This window comes from Musa acuminata, chromosome BXJ3-5, assembly GCF_036884655.1.
Source record: "Musa acuminata AAA Group cultivar baxijiao chromosome BXJ3-5, Cavendish_Baxijiao_AAA, whole genome shotgun sequence".
Taxonomy (NCBI): Eukaryota; Viridiplantae; Streptophyta; class Magnoliopsida; order Zingiberales; family Musaceae; genus Musa; species Musa acuminata.
This window is the reverse complement of record NC_088353.1, coordinates 6,938,320-6,966,121: the sequence shown is the minus strand read 5'-3', so window position 1 is coordinate 6,966,121 and position 27,802 is coordinate 6,938,320. Positions and strand designations below refer to the sequence as shown.

At 40.0% G+C, this 27,802-nt stretch overlaps 4 protein-coding genes across 7 annotated transcripts; 2 read left to right on the top strand and 2 right to left on the bottom strand.

Moving 5' to 3' along the window:
- Window positions 1–1,023: 1,023 nt before the first annotated feature.
- LOC135637926 (probable E3 ubiquitin-protein ligase LOG2) lies at window positions 1,024–5,779 on the top strand. The gene is made up of 3 exons (XM_065150813.1): window positions 1,024–1,803; window positions 3,717–4,221; window positions 5,421–5,779. Exons 1-3 carry the CDS (start codon window positions 1,235–1,237, stop codon window positions 5,559–5,561), a joined length of 1,215 nt encoding a protein of 404 aa, XP_065006885.1. The 5' UTR covers window positions 1,024–1,234; the 3' UTR covers window positions 5,562–5,779.
- Window positions 5,780–6,154: 375 nt separating this feature from the next.
- LOC135637927 (large ribosomal subunit protein uL23-like) lies at window positions 6,155–9,207 on the bottom strand. Of its 3 annotated transcripts, none has more exons than XM_065150815.1 (4): window positions 9,101–9,207; window positions 8,259–8,308; window positions 6,535–6,895; window positions 6,155–6,450 (listed from the first exon to the last, which is right to left on the bottom strand). In XM_065150815.1, the coding sequence occupies exons 2-4, from the start codon at window positions 8,275–8,277 to the stop codon at window positions 6,366–6,368; spliced, it is 465 nt and encodes a 154-aa protein (XP_065006887.1). In that variant the 5' UTR covers window positions 8,278–8,308; window positions 9,101–9,207; the 3' UTR covers window positions 6,155–6,365. The 3 variants fall into 3 exon arrangements, with proteins under 3 accessions (XP_065006887.1, XP_065006888.1, XP_065006886.1); XM_065150816.1 differs by having other exon boundaries at window positions 9,132–9,175; XM_065150814.1 differs by having other exon boundaries at window positions 6,535–6,898; window positions 9,101–9,172.
- Window positions 9,208–14,053: 4,846 nt separating this feature from the next.
- Window positions 14,054–18,914, bottom strand: LOC135637908 (vegetative cell wall protein gp1-like). 2 transcript variants are annotated; one of them, XR_010496418.1, is made up of 3 exons: window positions 17,576–18,914; window positions 16,198–16,307; window positions 14,054–16,116 (listed from the first exon to the last, which is right to left on the bottom strand). XR_010496418.1 is itself a non-coding variant. In XM_065150785.1 (2 exons), the coding sequence occupies exons 1-2, from the start codon at window positions 18,055–18,057 to the stop codon at window positions 17,165–17,167; spliced, it is 486 nt and encodes a 161-aa protein (XP_065006857.1). In that variant the 5' UTR covers window positions 18,058–18,449; the 3' UTR covers window positions 16,328–17,164. The 2 variants fall into 2 exon arrangements, 1 of the variants encoding a protein (XP_065006857.1); XM_065150785.1 differs by lacking the exons at window positions 14,054–16,116; window positions 16,198–16,307 and adding an exon at window positions 16,328–17,168 and having other exon boundaries at window positions 17,576–18,449.
- Window positions 18,915–24,775: 5,861 nt separating this feature from the next.
- On the top strand, window positions 24,776–25,574 carry LOC103984958 (protein S40-5). The gene has a single exon (XM_009402547.3). The coding sequence runs from the start codon at window positions 24,899–24,901 to the stop codon at window positions 25,415–25,417; it is 519 nt and encodes a 172-aa protein (XP_009400822.2). The 5' UTR covers window positions 24,776–24,898; the 3' UTR covers window positions 25,418–25,574.
- The last annotated feature ends 2,228 nt before the right edge of the window (window positions 25,575–27,802 follow it).

Below are 27,802 nucleotides of genomic sequence, written 5' to 3'. Positions count from 1 at the left end.
TACTTTTATACCTCGAGAAGATAGATTTTGATTACCTTCTTTTGTTATAAAAGAAGAAAAGAAGGTTTATGATTATCCTCCTTATCATAAAGGGAGATAGTGGAGTTCGTGTTTCTCTTCCTTCTCATAATGAGATAACGTATAGATTTTATATAATGATGATAACTTTTCTATCATCAATGAAAATTGATATTCTTAAGAATAGAACAATCGAGATGAACAAACCAAACTACCGTAAATCTTGTGACTCTATATCCTCGCATCCACGAGTTACTTTTGTCTATTTTAATTTTGATGTTTAGTTTTTAAATTAAAATTTTAAATTAAATTAAAATTTATACCATCACTAATTCATCATCTAGAGCTATAAAAAATAATAATTTAGCAAGCTTAAGTAGTATTTGAAATCAAAATAATAAATACGAAGAAAAAAAATAACAGAATACTGTCATCTCTCAAAAATAATTCCCAATGGAGCTTATCAATAATTTATTAAATTTTATTGATTAAATTTTCGAAATTAAGTTATACACCTAAAATACTAATTTAATATATTATTAAGATCCCATCTTAATTAACCCTCAATAAAAAATATTAATTAATATGATGTGCATATATTTTATGTTTCTTGGAGTTATGCGTATGGTTTCGATTCCTAATCCCTGCGGCACTAAGTGCCACGTCACCGAACTACTCATTACGGGAATCTCACAGGTGGCGGTTCCAAGGCGACAAGTAGCGGTCTCTCTCTCTCTCTCTCTCTTTCCTTCCTTCCTTTACGGTGAGTGCCGCGTAGGTCCCCCGCGCTTTTGGCGTCACGTCGCGGGCGCACCGACGACGCTGGGGACCTATATGTAAATAACTAGCGGTTTTGGGTTGAAGTACGAAACCTGAGACAGAGAGTGAAACGGCAGAGAAGCCTAAGATAAGGGGCTTTTTGCGAATTAGGATTAATTGCCGTGAACATTTTGCAAAAGTGCACTTGTGTTGGTGGAGCTTCACGCTACCTTCCATTATGTTGTGCCGCCTCCCAAAAAGAGGAGGTTCCCTCTACGTTATCGCCCCCCTTTGGTCGCTGTGTTCTCCGTGGGCTGAAAGAATTCTCCTAATTGGCGTCAGAATCGCTCGCACAACCCGATCATTCTGTGATGCGAAGGTGCTTTGAGGTTATCTCTGCAAGGCCTCAAAGTTTCTCGAGGTGAGGAGCTGATTCCCTTCGCCGTTTCATCGGGGAATGGGGAACACGGGAAGCCGCGCCGGCGGGGGCGGCGCTGGCCTTGTCGGTGGTCGGCGGAGGAACTCTGGACGTCACCACCATCACCACCACCATCCGCCTCCCTTCGGCCCCGCCCCTTCTCCACCGGCTCCGCAGCCGCAGCAGCCGCCGTCGCCGCCGCCGCCGCCGGAGGTGACTGCCAACCGCTACGTGTTTGCCGCGGCGACCCCTTACCCGCCACAGTACCCTAACCCGAACCCCCCGCAGTACTTCCAGTACGGGTACTACCCGCCCCCGCCACCGGCGATGCCAGCGCCTCTCCCGGCGCCGTTCGACCACCACCACCGCGGAGGCGGAGGCGGGGCACACGTGGAGTACCCGGCCAACCACCCGGGGTGGGTTGGCACCGGGAGGTACCCGCCGTGTGTTCCTCCGCCACCTCCACCTCATTATGTCGAGCACCAGAAGGCCGTCACCATCAGGAACGATGTTAATATTAAGAAGGAGACCCTCAGGGTCGAGCCCGATGAGCAGAATTTTGGTCGGTTCCTCGTCGCTTTCACGTTCGACGCCACCGCCGCGGGAAGGTGATCGTATCTCTTCTTCCCTCTTCCTCTCTGCATTATATATATATATATATATATATATATATATATATATATATATATATATATATATATATATATATATATATATATATATAAGAAATGTTTTTTCGTTCTTTTTTTATGTTGTGAGGTGATATTAAATGATTCCATTTTATGTTCTTGTAAAAGTTGAGTAGCATCCGTTTTATCCGAGGCATTAAAGTACAAGAACAAAGACAAGTCTTCATGCTTTGGGCTTTGTAGGGAATCTCAATGGCTGGTTGATGATTATCTATCTTCAACAGTAAGATATCGTCAAGTTTAAGCTGCTCTTGGTCGAAAATTTAACTAGATGAGATTGTCTTTTTTCTTTTTTTGTGATTATAAGTATAGTCTTCTAGATTTTCCATGAGGATTGACTTGTCAATATTTCTTACTAAAAGAAAAAGAAAAGGAAAAGAAAAGCAAGACTTGTAGCTCATTCATGATTTTTAAGTACATAAACTGATGCAGATTAGGTTGCTTTTCCCTCTGCAATTATTCCTTGTTAGAGATTGAAATTAATAGTTCATCTCATAGAGTTCTGTCTCATGACCTTGCTGCATCAGGATATGCATAGAAACTTAATTGCTTGTTCCTATATTCACTGCTAGCCTACTTAATAGATGGATGAAGGAAAAAACAAAAGAAAAAAACAGATGGATGAAGGTGTAATATAAGCTAAAATCTTGGAAGTTGACACTTCAGAATAACCAATGTCAGTCCTCAATATTACTGGCCTGCTTGAGTACTGTGACCAATCTTTTATTATCTAAATAACAACTTCTTTAATGTAATTGGTGGGGTTCATGTGTCAACCATTCTGTGTGAGGCAATTTTGACATGTTCACAAGCTTTTGTACAAGTGTCGGAAATTATGTCGTTGGTACCACTTAAAAGGTTCACCAAAAGTCTGATCATAAGCTTGCTAATAATTGGGTGTTGAATGAGGATCTAAGTTGCTGCTGTATATGGCATTCCTATTGGTTGAATGTTCACAGTTACATCGACACAAGTTAAGACGTGTCCATAAAATTAAAGAAAAGGAAAAAAAAAGAAGAAGAAAAGAATGCAACAGAATGACATAATATCGCAAGACTCCCATAAAAAATGAGTACACATAGGAAATCCTTAAATCCTAGTAAGTTATAAAATTATGCTTCGATAGGTAGGCATAGTTAGATTTAACAGTTCTGCAAGGAAAAGAGCAATCAATTGAGATTCTTAAGGGAGAATTAAAAATAGTTAATACTTGAATTCTAGTATTAGCTATCTCCAGCCAATGATGCCCCAACACTTGTTACAAGGCTAATTAATGTGTCCTCTCACAGGGGCTACTGAAGCAAAAGCCTCACTCATGGAAGACAATATTAGGACTGAACCCATGCAACCACTTGAAAGAACCGGTTATATATGCTGTGTACTTGGTTCAGTTTGATTTTTGCTAATTCAAGAACAGACAATAAGAGATCTCATTTTGACTCCAGTTAGCATGGATCTGCTTGGTTTGAATGGAAGTGCATAAAAAAGACGACTAGTAGAGTCATGACTTGTTCTATTTCTTTATGATTTTTTCATGGAATGTGAGGTGACACATCCAAATCCTTAAACATTAATTATAGTCTTTCACAAACTGTGCTAAAGGATAAAGAGTAAAATTTTAATGTTGAGGATCTGGTTCATATGAAAACATTGCATACTGCTTTCTGCAGGTTTTTACACAAATAGGAACTGGCTAATTCAGTTTGATATTGCAAAATTTGTGGGGTTAGTGAGGATTGTTGAAGCCACAGATAATGACCAAAGATTGTGTTGCATATACTGCATAACATTCTATATACTAAAGCATTTGCTTTTGTACATTCTGTAAACAGCATCACTGTGTTCTTCTTTGCAAAAGAAGGTACAGCCTGCAACCTGACTGCAACAAGAGAGGACTTGCTTAAACCAGTCACAATATGTTTTAAGGAAGGTTTGGGTCAGAAGTTTAGACAACCATCTGGAACAGGAATTGACTTCTCAGTTTTTGATGGGGCTCAGTTGATAAAAGAGGGAGGAGAATTGGACTTATATCCCCTTGCTGTAAAAGCAGAAGCTTTTCCATCCAGCAATCAAGGGCCAGTTGATGAGAACTCAAATTTAGGAACCTCAAATTCACAGATTACACAGGCCCTCTTTGAGAAGAAAGAGAATGGTGAGTATCATGTTCGTGTGGTGAAGCAGATCTTGTGGGTCAATCAGACCAGATACGAGTTGCAGGAGATCTATGGCATAGGGAACTCGGTTGACAATGACACTGATGGGAATGACCCAGGGAAAGAATGTGTGATTTGTCTATCCGAACCACGGGATACCACGGTTCTCCCTTGCAGGCACATGGTAAGTCGAGTTATTCATTCTATAATAGTCCTTTTTATATGACATTGTTTATAGTGTAATTGTTCACCGTGTGATAGTTCCCAGAAAACTAACTAGGAAAGATAATTTTTATTTAGTTCAGATGATCAGTTGCTAGGTAGTTGATCATGTTAATAAGGAACTCATTGGTATTTAGTGACTTTGATTATCGGTGAAACTTCAATTCACCCTTTATGCCTTTGTATCTGCTATATTATGGATTATTTGTAGTAAAATCATGAACTCATGCATATGCTTTTTTCATGGCCAAAAATAAAATAAAATCTCTTCAAATCATATTGCTTACTTTTCTTATATAGTCTATACTTAAATTATCGATTTATAAAGCTAATGTCACAAGTATATGTGGGTGGCTTCATAGATTTTTTTTTTTTTTTTTTACGTTGAAACTCTAATTAGGGTAATATCAATATCCAAACCACGAGCAGTCAAATTATTTTATTGTTTATAAAGATTTGTCTTCCTCGTGACACCTCTTGTGGTTGAAGCATATATAAGTCTCTTTTTAACAAGCGCATAGTATCCTAAACATTTTTTTCTAATTTTATTAGTTTGTTTAGATTATACCTAATTATTGTCATTCCATTGTTTCTAATAACCTCAAATATTCATCTTGATATTCTCATTTCAGCACTATGAACTTTTTATATTTTTCTTGTTATTCAATATTTTGACCCATTAAGTGTTGCCACTCTGTATTTAAATCTGCTTTAATTCTATGAATAATGTGTAAATTCATTCCTTCTAAATAATAAATCCAAGCCATGAGGTCTTGTTAGAGTGAGTTTCTACTTGGTCTGCTATCTACTAGTTGTGAAATTGATACTTGGATTCCAATGCATGTTTGACATTCTTATTTTCGACTCACAAAATTAACTATAAACAACAAATAAGTTATCAAAGATTCAGCCTAAAGGCCCTAACCACTGAGACCATACTGATGGTGGTCACTCATATAGCCTTGGGACATGTAAAAGTATGCATTCGTCGAGAGAAATGCCTCGAGGCTTCATGGTAAACCTTACTACAATATCTGACTTTCAACATGAGCATTTTTTTAATTTCACATGTTGGTAAACAAGCTTTTGAAGTTTGTGGAAGGATATGTCAGTTTTTTGATACAAAACCTCATAGGTTGCTCTTTTGGGGCTTTGTTGCAGTGCATGTGCAGTGAATGTGCAAAGGTTCTTAGATTCCAGACCCATCGGTGCCCAATATGCAGGCAGCCGGTGGAGCGACTATTGGAGATCAAGGTCAACGACAGATCCGAGCAGCAGCAGCAGCAAGAGGCCCAGGGTTGACATAGAAGTTGATTCAGCAGGTGGTGATGCATGGTTTTGTGAGTATTATAAGGATTGGCAATAAAGGTTGAATTCATATGAGTAATGTTGTTGACTGAAAGAGCAAACCAAATGTAAATTCCTGGCATCTGCTTGCTTTGGTGAGGAGTTCCTTACGAAAGACCATGTATGTATCAGATTGAAGGACATATGTATTCTGGTCTGTCTTCTTTTTCTTAGTAGTTTGCATGCCTTGTTGCATTTATTTTTTGTTTAGAAATAGTTTCTGGTTGTGTCAAACTACTAAGACAGTAAACAACCCAACCCCTCTACTACATGAAACATTTGACTCTTGCGCACCAGGTTCACCTTTTTAAGAGGCATGATCATGATATGAGTCATGATACTTTTGGCCCTCTTCATATCCGCATTAGGGAAATTTCCATGTATTGGGCTTGTCATTTTTATCTGCAAATAAATGTTTTTGGTGTTTACATCAAAAAACGAGGAAAACATTTTTATTTGCTTCCAGGGGGTGGTGGGTAACACTTTATGCGTGCTGAGTGAAAATTGGAAGAATTAATAAACATTAGGTTGAAACTACATCGAAGGGATGAATCCAAATACTATAAGAAGATTAAGCATCAAGTGGTCGCTGAAGAAACAACAAAGCCTAAATAACAGCATAAATAGAAACAAAATCCCTTGTCAAGCTTAAAAATATTAAAAGTCACACCATGAGTCTCTCTAGATTTCCAATCCAAGGCCTGGTGGTGCAAGTAACTGCTAGATGTTGAATGCAGCCTCACGACGCTTGTCTGAGTCTTAGATGATGCCGATTTTATTTGCGACATCGAGAGCATCGTAGTCAGGCGTCAATCTCACATATGCCTTCTTGGTCCCATCAGGCCTGTTCAGATTACTCTCATATCATTAACGGTTGAATCGAATGCTAAATGTTTGTCGCAAAGCAGGGAGAAGAGAATCCACTGACCTGATCAGAGTATTCACTTTCTTTGACTGGATGTCATACATCTTCTTCACAGCTGCTTTGATCTTCTTCTTGTCGGCTCGAATATCAACAATGAAGACTAGTGTGTTGTTGTCTTCGATCTTCTTCATTGCAGATTCGGTCGTCAGGGGATATTTGAGGATTTGATACTGATCAAGCTTGTTTCTTGGTGGGGCACTGATTCTAGGATACTTAGGGTTTCTCTCCTTTGTCAGTGTCCTTGGCCGGTGGAAGGTAACAGATGTCCTGATCTTCTTGGCCTTCTTCTTCAAGGTGGACCCTGACTTCACAGCCTTGGCAGCCTTCAAAGCCTGTGTTTTGTCATCAGCCTTCTTGGAGGTGGCTGCTAGCAGTTTATAGTACATATTAATAAAAGCCTCCTAGTGAGAACAATTATCAGTTCTACAGACTTGACGTAACCAGATTATTGCAGCAACAATTGATACAGATAAAAGTCATGGTTCAGAACTCCATGGATAACTTCTACTCAGCCTTTGTCTAATGTGTGCCTTTCGAATTGTAATGTTCAGAACTCGATGGATAACTTCTACTCAATGATTGTAATGTTTCTAATTTCGCTCTTGATTCTAAAAAGGAAAAAAAAAGGTATTAGCACAAAAGAGTACTGAATTAATCTTTGCAACATTCACCACAAAATGCCTTCTGGTAGATGCCAAGTGGAAATAGCTGCTCATCTATAGAAAAGGTTATTAGTTAGCTAGAACTTTCATCGAGCTACATAAGCTTCCAAATGTAACTCGGTAAAGAAAATTGTGGCTTTACTTTAAACTGGCCGTTTCTAATTTATAGATTCAAACAATGATTAATTGAAACAGAATCTTCCATTGATAATTTAGGTTTTTATTCACTGAACTGAAAAGAAAGTGTACAGCCTACAGCAGTCCATTTAGAATCGAACTACCTTGTTTATTGAATGAACATGAGATTTAACAACTATAACTTCACCTAGCATAACCAACGATATTTACACTACTGGCTCAGTGGTTTTAGTGTCTCAAACTTTCACAAAGATAATTCATCCACTTGGAACATATCAAAATGACACCAGGCTGTAAATATTGTGCAAGCATACTACGGAAATCATCTCTTCCATGTTTTACTAGATACATAGAATGGTATGAACTACCTCTGCTATCACTCATGATATCCAGCATTTAGCTTTGGGAAGAATCCAACTATAAAACAGTTAAATAAAATTAAGCAATTAACGACAAGGTTCAAAAACCTAACTAAAAATTAAACCCACACACGCACGAGGTGTCAGTTCTAATACAGATCAACCCTACAATATGTATTTGCAAATTCAAATATTTACCCACGGTTTTATAACCAAACAACTAGGATATACACAGTTCAATGCTGTCTACTTCAGAATAAATAGTTGTATCCTAGTTTTCCAAGTAATAATGGAAATACAAAAAAGTGTTTTAGGTCCCATCTAACTCATCACCTACTAGGAAGAAGGTGCTTTGTATATATCACGTTAGCCAAACAGGCACAAACACAAAACTACGATACTTGTCACAAAAAAAAATTAACAATAAAAAATGTCTATAAAATTGCTTTGCCAGTTCCATATAGAATTGCTGTATTGAATAAACATATTCACATATCAAACTGCTATGATGAATAAATAAAGTTGCCAAAAAATTGAGCCAAAACTAAAATTAATCTAAACAAAGTACCTTTTGCCGGTGGAGCCATCTAGCGCAGAATAGTTTCCCTAGTGGATAAACTGCAACCAAATGAAATGTATGAAAATCAGCATGATTCATATGATGATTTATATGATCTAAGGAAATAGATCTTGCGAACCAAATCCATCACTTGATGATGGCATATGTTTCCAATGCATTACAAGAAATAAACATATCAACAAGCAACATGTTTTTGAGAAACAGGATTCAAAAACAAGGAAAGGCAGTTGAGGCTACCCAACCAGTATGGCAAACAATGTTAATTAGTACCGTGTTCATCGAACCAACCACTCGTCGGATTCACCATTTCACGGATGGATGTAGCCATGAATGCCTCAACCAAGCAAATATCATAATACAGGTATAGCAAGATGATACCAACATTCTTAAAGAAAAGAACCATGAGCTACCGCTAAACTAATAAGTGGGTGAAACATTATCACCCATAAACAAAGCATATATCAAAAGCCACAATTAATAGCCAGTCTGAGAAAGACTACATTTTTTGCTTCCCTATTCGATGATGCAAAGAATCAACCTACAGATTACTAGCCCCGCTTTGCTTCCCCGATCAAACATCATCCTACGTCCGTATCATCTGCACCAAATCTACCTCGTCGCTTAAATAATGCATCTTTTAGAAGATAAGTACAAATCAGCAGCTACTGATCCCAACAGCTTCCGTAGGTTACCATTTAACTGCTGCCAGAAGAAATTGCGACCGTGCCTCTGATGTACAATCCCCATCCACGAGAATCGAAAGAGGCGAAGAAACAAAGAAACAAAAAACCAAGCATTGGCGGAGAACGAACGAGTTCTATGGTTCTTACGAGATCAAGATAGGAACGCAGGAGGACAAGCCTTGCTCCCCAGCAGGCGCACTTCGCCACAGCCTCCGAGTCGGAAACCCTACCGAACGAAGTGAAGCAATTTATAGAACTCGTGAGTGAATCCTGTTCGTCCAATTGAGGTCGAACAGAATCTTAAAGTTGGCCGTAGTGTGCCACGGCCTCCGAACCGGAAACCCTAGCGCCAGAAATGCAAGCAATTCATAGAAACCGTGAGCGGATCCTGTCCGTCCAACTGAGATCAAACCGGATCTTAAAGTTTGCCGTGCCGGGTTATGTGCCCAATTGGAGTTCTTGCACGACGGTAGAAATCTTGCCAAAAGATGCATTTGATACGTATATGAATAATTTATGTGCTCGAATAATATATGAGTATATACTTCCACTCGAATTTAGATGAATAATTAATACTGTAGTTCAGATTTTACTTCTTTATTTTGTTAGTATTAATAAACATGTGCACATAACGTTTATAAAAAAAAATCATACCCTTAACTACTAAGATTATCAATGTTTACAACGTTATTATCCTTTATTGGTGTGTTAGTGTAGAGCCATTCATTTTGGTCTTTTAATATTGATTTAAAATTAAGATGTTTAATGCTATAATACCTTCTCGACCTACAAGTTTAACTATACATTATTTTATTCCAAACATATTTTAAACGGTGAGAGAGAGAGAGAGATTCTTTAAGATTGTCATTGTTTTACTTAAGGAATCTATTTTGATATAGTAATTAATTAATCTATGATAAAAAGTCACTATTCCTTTAATATTTAATATTTCGATCCCTAAACTTAATGTCATAGGTTTTACCGACGAATGCATGAAAACGATAGATAAAAAAAATAATTTTAATATTTAAATTATGTTTTCAATTGTGGTGAATAACAACACCAGTAGGAGCCATGAGTGGATGAGCAGAAAAAAGTAACGATGAGAAATGAGACATAGGATGAAAAGAAGAGGACGACATAGATATCGATGCTCTGCATTTGCATCAGCATCGACACAGTTACAAGCGACGTCAATATAGATACAAAGCAACGAGAAGATACAGTCTACCACAAGCTGAACACATCCTTCCTTTATTAGGCCTATGACACGTTCATCTATGATGCTAACTTCCTCGTGGCTCATCACATCCACCAGGTCACCTATGTTGCTTGTCACTCCCTTGACAATAGTTATCACATCTTTGACACAAGTCCGCAACAAACCCCTTTACACTTCCTACGATCTCGATCCTATTATTACCCTTTCGCACTTGTGGCCTCCTCATCCTATAACTCTTGTTTCTCCACCTCCGAGTCCACGATAGAACATTGGCCGAAGAAGCCTATAAATCCTTGGATGAACAACCATAAATAAAGAACGTCGATATTTGTATTATTCTCTTCCTCCTCTTTTTTTGTCATTATCCCTTTTCATTATCATTCTTTCTCATCCACAATGGTCACCACGACCCCCAACAATACTGTGCCACCATTAAAAATATAATTAGCCCTCAGCATTTTGTGGTACATTTTGTTCGATGTAGATGTGATGCTACAAACTCTTGCATCTTCGTTAGCATAATTTGGTTTATCAATTTCATAGGGGACTAGGAATGAACGCAATCAATCAAGTCCTCTGCCACAGGCATTTCATGGATTTGGTCTTCCTCATTGTTCAGATTCTTGCTTGTTCTAAAGCATGTTATGAGACAACAAAAGAACAACACTCGTGCATTGATGGGAATAAATCATGTGTCATTACAATAACTATGCAACAAATTTCTGGGTGGCATTTCCTGGATCATTTCTCTGCCTGCACCAAAACATTCTCTGCAGCAAAACACGTACTCGCTGTTGAACTTGGAGTTCTCTTTCTAATTTCAAGCAATTTATGAATTTTAAACCTACTAAGAAGGAACAAAGAATTTAAAGAAGAGTAATCGTAATAGATTCACAGTCTCTTTAACTTGAGAAAGAGTTTTACCTTAAAGGACGAAAACTAGTAAAAAATACAGAAAAATAAAAATAACAACATAACCCTACTTGATCAAGGATCTCATATCAATTTAGACATAGATTGTACCTTAAATAAAGAAAGAAAAAACAGAACTCCAAAGATCCCAGCACAATATAGGACAAGAATTGCGTGCATGTCATCCAGTTGTATACCCTACTGAAGAGACCTTTCGAATTCACAACAACAAAAAAATACTGCTTTGCTTTGTTGTAGGAAGGAACCCTAATGGCATTTCCTTCTTTCTCACTCTCACATATCTATAGACCCCAGAGATGTGAAAGATGGTCACTGTGTATACCCACAAGAGAAGCTTAGGCCTATCTAATGACCGAAATGGTGAGGCCAATCTGTGCCTTCAGAAATAAGTGATGTCTGATGGTGTGAGATGCTCAGTTTCTCATCACCACCCCTTCCAATTGAAGATTCTCCATGGAGAAACACCAAAGCTTATGCTATTAAATGAGATTTCCCGAACTATACGAGAAAATCTGTTTAAGGGAAATCCTCTTATTTATTGAGGGAAATCCTCTCTCATATAACATGTATAAATAGGAGAGGGACATATTAATGCAAATTAGCTTCTTCTGTATAAATCCTCTCTAACATGAGGGCTTTATATCTCCTCATCTAGCTAGAAAGGGCAGCGCCGTTATGTTGCTGCACTACTGCTTCTCCCCTTCCAGCCTCGCCAGAGGTCGACGGGACTCCTCCAACTCCACCACGCAGCAGCTTCCTCTACTGCATAATCACAAGGAAGCTGCAACTGCATTCTCAGCCGTATATCAAGTACAAGGTTTGCCTCCTTCTCTGATCTCACTTCTATCTCGCCGCCAAGTACATCTCAAATCACAGCGGAAGCAGCGCAGATCTACCTGAGATCTGCCTCTCAAACCGCAACCTCTATAATCTCCGGGATGCTACGACATCTCCGCGGCCATTTCCCGACCCACAGCAGCTTCCTCTGCTGTGGTCGCTTCCAGGCTCTAAGCGTAAACTACAGTAGCAGTGCGCAATCTGCCGCAGCGATCTGCAACAGCAATGCGCAATCTGCCACAGCGATCTGCAGTAGCAATGCGCAATCTGTAGCAGTAGTGCACAATCTGCAGCAGCCTCATTCTCCAACTTCTATGACATGAGCATCTGAGACGTTGCTGCATCGGTTTGCAGGCAAAAAAAAAAAAACTGGTATGTCTTCGTTCTCTTCTTCTTCTGATATTACAATTCCTGCATGGACTCTCACTTCTTCATCTACAGGGTTTATCTCTATCAATGTTGTCACGCTAATCCCTTTTAAGTTATCAAAGGGTGGCAACTATGCATCCTGACGGGCTCAATTTTCTAATCTCTTATTTGGATACGACTTGTTAGATTACGTTAATGGCTCTTTCAGTTGTCCGATAGCCATGCTCAACATCCCTGGAGAACCTAGTCCAATACCCAATCCAACTCACAAATTATGGTTGCGTCAAGATCGTCTCATCCTCCAAGCTATTCAAGCCTCAATTGCTGGATCCGTTGCTCCTTTAATATCTTCATATGTGACTGCTGCCGATGCATGGTCTAAATTGCAAACAACCTTGGTGAATCATTCGCGTACTCGCAAGCTTAGTCTTCTATCCAAGCTGATGGTGACAAAATAATAGGGAAGTACTATAACTGATTATCTACAAAATATCAAGGTTATCATCGATTACTTAGCTTTGATAAGTCATTCCCAATGTGACGAAGAGATCATCATCCATACCCTAAATAGTCTCGGCAACGACTACAAGGAATTGGCTGCTGCAATTCGGGCACGCATCTCATCAGTCTCCTTTGAAGAACTCTATGACAAGCTGACTGACTATGAGATGTATTTGAAGCGTACGGAAAAACTACCTGGATTGACTATCACAGCTTAAGTCGGTCACAAGTCTAAACGAAAGAGCACTCGGTGCCCTCCGAACATCACCAAAGGTTTGGCTAATGCACATCTTGAGTCCCATGCAACACCCCTCTTATCCTCCTAGTCATCACTTCTCGCAAAGTGGCAACTCCAATAACCATCCGTCTTGGCATCCTATCCCGCCGAGCCATTAAAGACGGGTTGTCTACTAGCTGTGTGACAAAATAGAGAAAGAAATTACAAAAGAAGCTGATTTGCATTAACATGTCCATCTCCTATTTATATAGGTTAGGAGAGAGAATTTCCCTCGATATATTAGAGGATTTCCCTAAACAGAGTAGAGAGATTTCCTCAAACAATTAGGGAAATCTCATCTACTATCATACCCCCGCAAAAATGGTGCTCATATCAAGGAGACCAATCTTGGACCGATGCAATGCAAAAAGTTTACGAGCTAGAGGCTTCGTGAGTGAGTCGGCTAATTGATCAGTCGTATGAACATGAGAAACACGAAGTTGATGGCGGACAACTTGATCACGCACAAAGTGGAAGTCGATGGCAATATGTTTCATACGAGAGTGAAACACCGGATTAGCACACAGATAGGTAGCGCACAAATAAGTTGTGATAATGTAGGAGCTACCTATCTGTGCACTAATCCGGTGTTTCACTCCTGCATGAAACATATTGCCATCAACTTTCACTTTGTGCGTGATCAAGTTGTCTACCATCAACTTCGGAGCTACCTATATGTGCGCTAATATGGTGTTTCACTCCCGCATGAAACATATTGCCATCGACTTCCACTTTGTGCCCGATCAAGTAGTCCGTCGTCAACTTCGTATTTCTCATGTCCATATGGCTGATTAATTAGTCGACTCACTCACGAAGCCTCTAGCTCGTAAACTTTTTGCATTGCATCGGTCCAAGATTGGTCTCCTTGATAGGAGCACCATCTTACAGGAGCATGATAGTAGATGAGATTTCCCTAACTGTTTAAGGAAATCTCTCTACTCTGTTGAGGGAAATCCTCTAATCTATTGAGAAAAATCCTCTCTCCTAACCTGTATAAATAGGAGAGGGACATGTTAATGTAAATCAGCTTCTTCTATAATTTCTCTCTATTTTGTCACAGTAGATGACCCATCTTTGATGGCTCGACGGGGCAGGATATCAAGACGGATGGTTATTGGAGTTGTCACTTTGCGAGAAGTGATGACTATGAGGATAAGAGGGATGTTGCATGGGACTCATAGGATCAAGATGTGCATTGGCCAAACCTTTGGTAATGTTCGGAGGGTACCGAGTGCTCTTTAGACTTGTGATTGACTTGAGCTGTGATAGTCGATCCAGGCAATTTGTCCGCACGCTTCAAATATGTCTTATAGTCAATCAGCTTATCATAGAGTTCATCAAAAGAGACTGGCGAATCGCATGCCCGAATTGCAACAGCCAATTCCTTGTAGTCGTTGTCGAGACCATTTAGGGTATGGATAATGATTTCTTTGTCACATAGAGAATGACCTATCAAAGCCAAGTCATCGATGATAACCTTGATATTTTGTAGATAATCAGTTATAGTGCTTCCCTCTTATTTTGTCACCATCGGCTTGGAAAGAAGACTGAGCTTGCCAGTACGCGAATGATTCGCCAAGGTTGTTTACAGTTTAGACCATGCATCGACAGTAGTCACACATGAAGATTTTAAAGGAGCGACGGATCCAGCAACTGAGGCTTGAATAGCTTAGAGGATGAGACGATCTTGATGCAACCACAGTTTATGAGCCGGATTGGGTCCTGGACTAGGTTCTCCAGGGATGTTAAGCATGGTTGGCGGACAACTGAAAGAGCCATCAATGTAACCTAACAAGTCGTATCCAAATAAGAGATTAGAAAATTAAGCCCGCCAGGATACATAGTTGCCACCCTTTGATAACTTGAAAGGGATTTGTGTGGCAGCATTGATGGAGATAAGCCCTGTAGAAGAAGAAGTGAGAGTCCCTGCAAGAACTGGAATATTATAAGAAGAGAACAAAGACATCCTAGTTTTTTTTTTTTGCTTGCAAACCGATGCAGCAACATCTCATATGCTCATGTCATAGAAGTTGGCGAACGAGGCTGCTGCAGATTGTGCACTGCTGATGTAGTTTGCTGCTGTTGTAGATTACTGCTGCAGATTGCTACTGCAGTTTGCGCCTAGAGCCTAGAAGCGACCACAATAGAGGAAGCTGCTGTGGGCCGGGAAATGGCCACGGAGATGTCGCAGCGTCCCAGAGATTGTAGAGGTTGAGATTTGAGAGGCAAATCTCAGGTAGATCTGCGTTGCTTCCACTGCGATTTGAGATGCACTTGGCAGCGAGACAGAAGTGAGATCAGAAAAGGAGGCGAACCTTGTACTTGATGCTGTTGCGTGGTGGAGGAGTTAGAGGAGTCCCGTCGACCTCTGGTGAGGTTGGAAGGGGAGAAGCAGCAACGCAACAACACAGCGGCACTGCCTTTTCTAGCCATATGAGGAGAGATTGAGCCCTCAGATTACTGGGGCTATAGCTCTGATACCATGTTAGAAAATGAATAGAGAAAGAAATTATTACAGAAGAAGCTGGAAGCTGATTTGCATTAACGTATCCCTCTCCTATTTATACAAGTTAGGAGAGAGGATTTCCCTCGACAGAGAGGATTTTCCTCGATACGATAGAGAGATTTCCGGAAATCTCATCTACTATCATTCACAACAGTAACAAAAAGGTAGGATATTAAATCTAGTTGAAGCAACATAGATAGCAACCATTAGGTTGATCAAATACTCTGCTAGAATGTTCAGAGGAGTGAATTAACTATAGAAGAAAACTAGATGGTCAGTTAAAAACTACACTAATGAGGCAGACTAACATTATATCATCTCAAAACAAACACGGCAAAAATCAAGAGAACATTCCAAGTAAATGATAGGGTGTGAAAAATACAACCTCAAAACTGGGATCAAGTGAAGAGCTAAATTTTATCTCAGCAACAAATGATGCCGATTTTATTTGCAACATCGAGGGCGTCGTAGTCATGCATTAATCTAATATAAGCCTTCTTAGTTCCATCAGTCAGGGCCTGATACAGATAGGTCCAAAGTCATTGAGAGTTGGATCAGATGATAAGAGTATGTAGCTGTGAAAAGTAAATCATGCTGACCTGATCAGAGTATTAACTTTCTTTGCATACATCTTCTACACAGCTGCTTTTATCATCTTCTTGTCATCTTGAATATCAACAATGAAGACCAGAGTGTTGTTGTCTTGAATCTTCCTCATCGTGATTCAATGGTCAAGGGATACTTGAGGATTAAACAGTTTTGCTTTGATGATACATATTTTTTTCATTTCTCTTTTTATTCAAGGACTGTATAATATGCCCAAAAAGCGGATATTGTGCTTTAACCGTTAGAAACATGTTGAAAATTTATCAACACATCTTCAATATGTAAAAATTTTATACTTAAGAAAACATCATGAATTATAATAATATGCATACATAATTATCTATTACATGCAAAATTTATTATGAAAGTTTACTTTTTTTTTTTTTTTTTGAGATGTTGCTGGGAGGTCGAAAATGATGAGATTGCTTAATAGATAAAATGTCCCTAGTATTATATTATTGTTTCTAAGTTGATCAGAACACAAGTTTTGAGGATACCTTTTGAAGAAAAGATACTGTGGCTCTATATTATGGATTTCTAAAGACTTACTTATGTACAACATAAGTTCTTCAGTATTGAAGTTAAATCATATGGACACCTAACATATTAAATGTTAATAAGAAACTACATAGACATAATGTGAAAGGGATGCACAAAACTTGTTCTTCTTTGACCCATTTGCTTTCAAGTTGTAGAATGCTGCTATTAATGGATCTGATTTGTAGCATAGTTTTTGGTATGGGTGTGGTTAATGCAACTGACACCCAACTAAATTTGATTTTGAATGACGTAAAATGAAGCTACCTATTCATAATGGAGACAACCAGTTATCACCTATTGATGGATATGAATCATATAAATAGAACCCACCAAACATGGCCATGCCAAGACTTCATCATTCACATCAGGAGGTAATGTGAAACAGTTACAGTGGCTCCTCTTAACTCCATCCCTTTTTATTCACCTGGTAAGTTTGTTTTTTTCTGTTAGATATTGTGAATGAGTTCAATTTGTTATACTTTATTGTTGGTATCATATTTTAAATTATGTATATTTTTATCATATGAAGGTCTCATGCCGTATAATCATCATCTCGAAGACAATCTTAACCAACAATTATATGGTTAATAGATAAGATGCTAAAAACAATCCAAGTCTAAAAGTATAACCAAGACAAACACTACAACGAGAGCAAAGGTATGAGAAGAAGCGTATAGAGATCGAAGAGTAAGATTGTGATGAATCCGATCCAATAGAATCAATGATGGTGATTTAGTGGATCGAGATCCCTCGCGATCATCATCATTATCATCAATCGATCGATTGGCTTGTGAATCTCAAAGCATCTCCATGCGGGTGGCGTAGCCGTACCTGGACCGCCGGATGTTGTCCTGCCGCTTCTTGTACAGCACAGCACCGCCCGCGAGCACCGCCACCCCCAGTACCACCCCCACTGCGATCCCCGCCTTCTTCTCCCCGCTCATCCCTCCCCCTTCTCCGTCACGGCCCGCTTGGTCGGCGACCTCCCCGGACTGGATCTCCTCGTGGCTCGGCACCGGTGCTGGCGACGGCGTCGCGGATGGGGTCGGAGCGGGCGAAGGCACCTCCGGCGGCAGCGCCGGCACCAGTGGAGAGAGAAGGTTCTCGGGCGACGGCGATGGCGATGGCGAGGGAGGGGAGTCCGGCGAGGGTGCGGGAGACGATCGGAGCGGACCTCCTGGAACCGGCGAGGGAGAGGGCGAGCTTGACGGTGGAATCAAAGAGAAAGCGAGATCCGCAGTCGAAAGGAGGACGACGACAGAAACTAGCGAGAGCGCAAGTGATGACGGCGTCAAGGAGGAGGCCACCGCCATGGGAAAGCGATGAGAGATCTGACAGCAGAGAGGAAGGCGGAGAACATGACCCCGGTGCACAACTTATTGCAGGGAGAGACGTCCGAGTACGGTCATCGACTGCACTGGCTAACAACTTCGAGATTTCTGATTGCGATAACGATGACGGATCCTCTCCAACTAGTCAATCTAATTTCATGGTCCAATATCTACATCAAACGGTCAGATGTGGTCGACACGTCATATCAAGCGTGCCAGTTTCTTGCGGTAAGTTGGAGGGAATCCCGGAAGATGCGCTATCCTCACGCAATTAATTGGGCGAGACTCGTTCAATTAATTGGGCGTCGCGTGGACTTCGCGGACTTGGGATCTCGTGTCTGGTGTTCAAACGGGTGAGGGCGGATTCGGATTCGGATTCGGACAGTTAACACGCGCCCCCACCGTGATGCACGGAGGCCCTGCCACGCTATGATATCAAGGAATGGATATGACTATATTATGATCAACTGGGCGAATAAATGTATAATCGTTATTTTATATCGATATGCATGACGATCCAACACTTGATTTCCTACCAAGATATGGAACAGATGAAGAAGCCAATCAATTCTTAAACATTAAGAAAATTAAAGAAAAAATATTAGTCAATTCATGCCCAATAAACACGAACTCTACCAAGCAGAAAAAAAAGCACAATTATCAACAACAATATTTTATCTAAAACTACAAGGAAAAATAGGAAACTTCTGAGTATTAATCATTCTACAAAACTATAAACGAGTATAGCATTGCATCGACTGCGTAAAGCATAGAAGTCCAAAGCGGGCATCCGACTTCTTAGATACCTTACAAACTCCTTGAATGAATGCTCTTCTCAATGTGGAGTTTGGTTCTCCTTCTCGTCGATGCAAGCTGTTAATCAAAAGCAAAGTTTCAGTGAATTCAGATAAATTTCAGCGGCAAAATACTTATTTAGAGTTGCGAAACAATTACAGTAAGAGATGCAGATGAATACTTGTAGCTGAACTCTAAAGAAGGAAGAGAATGAGGCATAACAAGTTGAAGGTCCCAAAAAGCAATCTGAGTAACTAGGAATAAACATGCACCAGAGAAACGATATCAGAACAAATCTCAAAATAGTATGGTGCCATAGATGGGGATTAAGGTCACATTCCAAGAATGGATGTATAAGACCCAAGATGGAGAAGGTCAATACTTAGTCATCAACTTAGATGACCTAAAGTCAATAGAAAGTTCATAAGTTCATGAATGCAAGGGTTACATAGAAATTGAAGATACAACTGGGTTTTTCTTACTGATCAATCAAAGCTGCACATCCTTACATCAAGTCATTGATTATAAGGCCTATGAAAAAGGTACAAAAAAAAATACAAAATACAAAAAAATTCAACTGCATATTTTTGAATGGTCTATGAAGAATTGCAAATCAGACTCGGATTCTTGCATCCATCCTTGTGAATATGTCCAGTACGTTTAATAGATTTGACTTTAGATTTCAAGAATGTCCAGCACGCTTATCAAATTGTTTGACTTTAGATTTCAAGAATCAAGTGAGAGAAGCGAAAACTTTTTTGTTTAAGACTTTGCAAAAACCATCTTTACATAGTTTAACTATAAACATTTTCACCTATGCATCCATTCTTTGCATCCTAGCTAAATCACAATCTGATACATGTCTGAATATCCACACAATGACACAGGATCCATTACATCACCACGGACTTGTTGGAGTGGTAGGAAATGTCTTGACTTAAGTCTAATAGCAAGATATCTATAGCTCCTCTGCAGCAGGAGCAAGTACAAAGCTTTTGAGAATACTACCTTACTCTTGATACTCCAATTGAAAACTATGGGTGCAGCAAACAACATGGTGGAAAAAGGCTTCAATTACTAAAGAAACATTTTTGTTTAGTGTAGACACTATTTTCTGCTTGGCATTCCATCTGAACTAATTGTATGGACCATTAAAGCTAAATTAGTCATATGAAACAGCTAATGGCTAGTATTTTGCGGAATACTAAGATTAAAAGCCATCATCTTTTGCATATACCAGCATGCCTTTTGTCTACCTATATGTCACAAAACAAACACATGGCATCTTTTGCTCAACCTATTAACTGCAACCATATTGATGGTGTAAAATATTCTGAAATCCACACCATTGAAGTCTAAACAGTTGTATACATTATTTAATAACTTTAACCCCAGGAGTGCAGGGAGCTTGCAACATCGAAACCAGGTCAAAACACACTGCAGAAAGGCATCAGAACTTGAGCCAGATGTGCCACACATATGGCTAGACCAGATTTTGGTCTGTGCTGGCTGAATGTGCTGCCAAATCAGACCTTATCATGCCAAAACAGTATCCACATATGCCCTTATGCCATGAAAGGGCATAGACAGCAATCTTCACTTTAGAACATCATTGGCATGCATAAAAAAGATTGAGTTCTTCTATGGAAGAACTCCATTTTGAAGATAGCATTTGGGGAATATTCAATTGAAGAGATTTTATAAAATTACCGAAAGATAAACAAGCACATTTGTCTGAAAGGATCCACTTCTAGCACATCAAGAAAGAGGATGACCAAAGACAAGCTTGCATCTAGATCAAGAACGACATCCTCAACTTGAGCATAAACTTGGTGAAGTTGTTTCTTGGAATATGTTCATAACATTTTCTTTTATCTGTCTCTGATGATAAATTTAGAAAAAGAGAAAGAGTTACTGCTTCAAAACAAAGAGGTAACTCCTTGCTCCGAGGGTAAACAGATTACACGGGGAATGATGGTCTTATCGTTAGCCACATCAGAACATTTCAATCTGAGCATTGAGAATGAACTGTGATCAAGATTGAAGCTACCTAAAGGTAGAATTTACAGGAGGGAGCAATTCAAAGCTAATAACCTAAAGCAAGAAGTGCCTGTTTTTCAGGGAAAAGAATCCTAGAAGTAGAAGAGGTTCCAACCCTTCTAGTTGCTTATGGGATTGCTCCATGTGCCGAAAAGACAACATCAGACCACCAACAGAAGCTAGACAATAATAAGAACAATTCTCTACTTAGCTTGTCCAAGAAAAGATGAAGCAAAATCATTATTTGCTCCTCACAGATCAAAGAAATCAAGCCCTTATAGTTCTCTAAATTAATCTCCTGAACAATGGCGTTATAGTTTAGGGAACATAAAATCATCGAATCATCTGAAACTCTTATATGACCGTATAATCCATTTAGGTCAATACGCCAAAAGCAAATTCCGGCATAATTCCCACAATCATTCTAATCCTTATGGCATATAGCTCACGACGGATATATTCTCGACGGTACCAGATGGGTATAGAAATATAAGATTGCACTTCAATGTTGCAGTTATACCCAAAGAGCATGCGAGAAGAGCAAAGAGGTTGTCTTTGGACTGTTAATTAGGAATTCTACCACCAAGAAGAGCAAAGACACAGGTTTTTGGTACCTCCACAGCAGAAGCAGCAGCAACAGCAGGACAGAACGAATAGGATGTCGCTGCAGAAGCGCAGAGGCGAAAGGGTCTCGTGCTGCTGCCGGTCTTTGGAGGAGCTGCTCCCGGCGTCGCCATCGGAGGAGCTGTTGGCAAGGAGGGGATCACTGGATCGCTCCCCTCGCAGCCGCTGCTTGTGCTGCTGCATGCGGTGGAGGTTGCGCTCGATCTTGTCGAGGTAGGCTTGCTTGAACGAGTCCCGGATCCGTAAAGATGGCCATAGATGCATACCTCAAACGATCTCTCTCTCTCTGTCTCTCTCTCTCTTCTTCCTCTGCGACAGTGTCTTCCGTCTTCTTCCTTCCTCCTTTCGCATTTTAATTAATTAATGCTGGAGAAAGTCACTTATACACGCTTTCTTATGAATCTAAACAAGAATTCTTTCATATATGATTTTTTTTATTTTTCTTTATTTTTTATATATAATAAGTGATGAAGATACAATTTAATCTATTAAGGATAAGATCTTCGCGATTACGTCATTATTTAATCAATTTTTCATTGACCTTATTAATTTTTTAAAAAAAAATATTAATTAAAAATTACTTTAAAAAAAGGTGCTACTTCACCCAATTCTCTATTTGTGTGTCATATGCCCATCTCGTCAAATCTTCACGTTCTACCTAACACCAAACCGGCCTCATGCTAATGCCCAAAGGGAAAACCAACCACCACCACCACCACTGCACGGCTATCTATCTACTCCTCAAACCCACCACTCTCCCTCTCTCTCAAATTTCAAATAAAAAAATATTATTAATTTCTGCACCGACACCAATGATCTGATACAAGATATATTGCAGCACCGGCATCCTCCTTTCGTTTGACAGCGTGCCACAGTCGACGCTACGCGATCGAGAACAGTCAACTTTGTTCTTCTCTCCATCCTCATATGCTGACATATGCCATCCATCACAAGTTCCAACGCGGACATCATTGATATCAGCGAGCCGAAAGTTAACCGCCGTACACGTAAACTCCAAAAACCACCGTATAACATAAGATAATTTCTTATTCTCATATTATTGCATTTTTATATTTTTAAAATTTATATATATATATATGTATACACATGTATATATATATAAGCCGCCCATCTTTGTCACGTTTATGTGTTCGCGATTAGCGATCACCAGACTCGTTCGTTACTTTTGACGTAAGAGAACAAACCGCCGTTATGATTGACAAACTCAATCTATAAATTCAAAAATAAAAGGAAAAATACATCCACCATTCAGATCCTACCACGACGTACCTCGTCGACTCTGCTTTGGCTTGACCGAGGTTTACGTGGGACCCGCTTATCGCTTCGGTCACGATGCGAGTAGACGGACGGAAGGGCAGTAAAAGAATTCTACTATTTTCCCTCGTCGGGCGCATCTGCCTCCGGTCTCACCCACCCGTCCACGTGACTCGGGGCCCCGCCTGCCTCGGCGCGACAGGTGTCGTTCTTACCCGCGAGGGCCACGCGGCGATTCGAGCAGCGCTGCGCTGCTGTCATAAACGCCGCGGGGCCCGCCTCGGTCCTTCCCCGCTTCGCGACAAATGCCGGCGGGCCCCGAAACTTCCTCTCGCGTAACGATAAGGACCTCCGAGCCGAATTACCGGAACTGCCCTTCCCTCTTTGCTCCGCTTGTCATTTTCCGAATGCCACCTCATCCTCCGCTGCGCCGTCCGATCCGGTTATCCCTCATATCCGACGGATCATATCGCGTCGGGTTTCCTAAGCCCACAGGTTACTGTTTCAGTATTTCTCACATTTTTATGATATTATAATTACATTTATATTTGGGCGATTTTTTAAAAATACATTCATATTTTGAGTATTTTCAAAAGGTACATCTCTTTTAATTTTTAAACAAAATATCTAATTTAAAATATCTCTTAAGATTTTTTCTATTAAAAATTTTTGCCCGTATTTTTTTTATCAATTTCTAACTATTATAGGATTTACATTTGACTCGTTTATAGTACTTTTCAATAATATTCATATTACTTTATTAAGATATTAAAATATTATAAATATTAAAAAAATATAAGTGATATTATATCGTACTTCTCTGTTGTCATTACTTATAAATTATCATGATATTATATTTTTATATTTATAATTAGTTTGGTTGAAGTTACGAGTCTATTTCGATCGGTTTTCAAATAGGTTTTTATATTATAATAGGCTAAAAATATTATAACAGATGAAAAAAAATTTTGAAGGATTATTTGGAATTTTCTAATTAAGGATACTATATGAGAAAAAAATAAAAAATGGGAGATATAGATTGAAAAATACACAATATATAGATATTTTATAGGAAAATCATCCATTATATTTCTAGTTGTATTATACCATTGTAAAATTTCTAATTTAGATATCTATGGCACTGCATCGAAGTTGGAATATTAATAAAAAATATATAAGATAGTTAATCTTAATCAATTATCATCTAATTCGCCATTGATTCTATTTTTTATGTGAATTGAAAATGATCGACTTACTTTCATATTAAGTTCATCCTCAGTATATCCTGTCATGTCATTTATATGATCATGACATTGATTTCATAAAGCTATTTAATATTATCATAATAGAATGAAATATTGTTTGCTATAGAATGAATTCATGAATTACGATGATCATAAGATAAAAAATATAAATTTACTATTACATGGATAGACGAAAAATGTTGTGATTAAAGAAAAAAATTGATTATGAAAAATAACGAGAGATAAGAAATTTTAAGAGAGATTTATATAGAACAATTGCGAGAGAAAAAGACAATATTAAGGAAGAAAACTGAAAGGATATATGACAAGTAATGATAGAAAAAGATGGTTGGAGGATCAATAATATACACTTTAACAAAACATATTTCGAAATAATCTTAGTCATTTGTAATATGACATAATTTGCATTGGCTTTATGTAAAAGACTCGTCTGAGAAAATACTAATTTTCAAATAGTCTTCTAATACTCATTTCGATTGGGTAACGAATCCCATTTTGCTATTAGTAATTATTTAGATAGAAAATAAACGAGTATTGAAATATTCCTTTATAGCGCCGAAGCATCCAATAATTCACACGTACGACTCTTGTGGCAATCCCGTGGATAAGTACCGGGGGGAGGGGTAGAATAGGGAAATCGCAGAAGAGGCTTATCCATTACCCCTCCCCTCCTTTCCTATAAACCCCTCCCCACCAACCCACCCCTCCGACACGGAGCGAAGCCGCGTCCTTGTAGTTTCTGATCCGCTTTCCCGGTCAGAGTTCGGGAAGTCGCGAGCGAGTCGGTCTTCTCTTTTACTTGGGGAGCACAGGGAAGGAGAAGAATGGCAGGGAGAAGCCACCACCGCCCCACCAAGCACGCGGCGCACCGCCTCTTTTCCGAGTCGGCGTCCACCGGTTTCCAAGACTCGGACGAGTTCACTGAGTCGGACGTCTGGGGATGCCCCGTCGAGCCGGCCCCCCGCCAGGCCGAGCCCGGCGGCCGGGCGATCCCCTCCTTCCGCCCGTCCGCCCGTGGCAGGAAGGCCGACGGCCAGAGGGGAGACCGCGTCCCCCCCGCCTCCCTGCCGGTAAACATACCCGATTGGTCCAAGATCCTCGGCAACTGCGCCAACAGCCACGGCAAGAACAGCAGCGGTCTCTGGGAGGAGGAGGAGGAGGAGGAGGAGGCAATCGACGGCGACGAGCTGGACGGCCGGCGGATGGTCCCGCCGCACGAGCTGCTGTGGCGGAGCCGGGCGGCGTCGATGTCGGTCCACGAGGGGATCGGGCGGACCCTCAAGGGCCGGGACCTGAGTCGGGTTCGCAACGCCGTGTGGCAGATCACCGGCTTCGAAGACTGACCGCCTCTTCACCACCGCTGATCCCTTCTCGTTACACTCCACCTTTTTGGTCAAGCAAAGAGAGAAACCGAGAGGAATTTTTTTGTTTCTTGTAGTCCATATGGATTCACCTCCATATGTTCTTTCGTCTTGAAAATTAGCTTCTTTTTTTGTGATCTGATGATGACTTGGTTTGGTGCTTCTTCTTCTTCCGTTGGATCGATGTAATACCTGACCTTTGGTCTGTGTCATTGGATCTCCATGACAACTTTGATCTTCCACACTTCATACCCGCTTGTTCTCCTCCCTTCCTTTGCATGAGTGGCCACAAAAGTTGAGACGGTACAAGGAATTGCAGGTCGGATATCCTTTAAGATGGAGACATGGATGACAGAAGAGAGAGAGAGAGAGAGAGGAGAGAGAAAAGTGATTCCAGGTCAGTTCTTATCTGTTACTTTGCATGGATGTCTACGGAAGCTGAGTAAGGTACAGAGAACTGCAGGTTGGGCCTGCTACTGTACGAGCAAGAGGAAGAAAACTGTGGTCGTGGGTTCCGGACTGCTGGTTTTATGGGAGCTTTCTTTGGGATAAGAGAGAGAGCGAGCGAGAGAGAGAGAGAGAGAGAGAGAGAGTAATCAAATGGACAGCAACACAAGAAATGTGTGTGTGATTCAAGAAAGAAAAGAAAAAGAAAAAGGAAAGTGTGTGTGGTGGTGGGGAAGGTGAGAGACTCAGGAAATTGGCTCCTCTCCAGCAATCTTCCTTCAAGTTCTACATCCTCTTCTTCTTCGCCTTCTTCTCATACATCTGTTGTTGATGACAAACCATACTGGATGCAGCAACTGAGATGAATCATTATAAGCTGCTTTGGTTTTATCTCACCTCCACTTGTCTTGAAACTAAAATTCAAATCATGGGAACAAGATAAACTAAAAATATAGCACACCCGTGCGTTGCATTCCTCCATACAACTTTGGTGTCGTTTGTCCACAGGGAAGCAGACATGAGAAGGGCATATTTTGATCCCAGTGACGTTTACATTACCGACTCCATTACTCTCCTGCCTTGGAAACAACCTCGGAGCACACTGCTTTGGACGCAGCCTGCCTCATGCTGCTGCTGCTGCTGCTGCACCTTTTGACGTCCATTTCCTGGACAGCTGCGTGTGTGGGCAAAACCATGCACGGCTCACCGTCTTCTGATTGTGGTGGCATCATTTGGTGGTGGGACAGCAAGCCACGGAGGAGAGACCCTGAAACAGATGGACGTTGATGGATCGATGATATGAAAGCCTTAAGAAATTGCATCTCCTCTTTTGTTGTGACTTCCTGCTGATGCAGATATCATCTTCTTCTCTGGCATCTTCACCCACAGAAATGCATCCGATGGAGGAGGAGGGGTTTCCGGTGACGTATACATGCCACCCACTTAGAATAGTTTATGTTGGTGGTGGTGAATTATCCAATGTACGTGCTTTGGGAGAGCTTCTTCCCTCTGCAGCTGGGAAACAGCAGGTTTGTGCAAGCTCGTCAAAGACGGTCTTCATGTGAGTCACATTAGCTTTTCCATGATTGGCTTTCATGATGAGTAAGTAGCTCTTTGGTCTTGAAAGTGTGCTATACAGCTTTAGGGTCTAACCATTTATGAGAACAATATATTTCCAATATTAAGTGGTGTATGAGCTTAAAATTTTATATTAAGATATTAACTTTATAATGCTATATCAGATAATTATCAAAAATAATTATTTAATATATATATATATATATATATATTATAAAATCAAATTTCATCTTCATTGCTTAAATTTTTTTTTTAATTTGAATTAGAGTGCTATGTTCTACCAATGATAATATAATATAATCTTATGCTTAAAGATGAGTGCTTTGGGGAATATTCCAATGCACTAAATTTGTCTCTTTTGATTAACAACAGTAATTAGCCTTCCATGGATGCTTGAAATCTTGAAGCTTGGCAACAAAGCTCTGTGGTTAACTTGGACATGAAGTAGAAATCACCATCAACCATCAAGTAGGGAGGAAAAGCTAGTGCCCACTAGAGAACAACAAGAGGGGGAGGGAGCCAAACACCAGATGATGTAGTCTTGGCCTTTGCACAAGAAAGTGAAAGGGAAAGGAAAAAGGAAAAGAGAGGGAAGCCATGAAGTGCCTTGTGCATTTGTTGTGGGGTTGCTGATGGGGAATACATTCTCATGTTCAACTCCTACTTGTTAATATTTTATGCTATGTTTGTATCATACCACTTTTTGGAGAAGCATATTATGGTTTAAATTTAATATGAATATAAAATTAGATGTAGATCAATATGATTAGGACTTCTATAGTAATGATTGGATATGAGATATTATTTATCAATATTAAATATCATGAAAATAAATTTATGCAA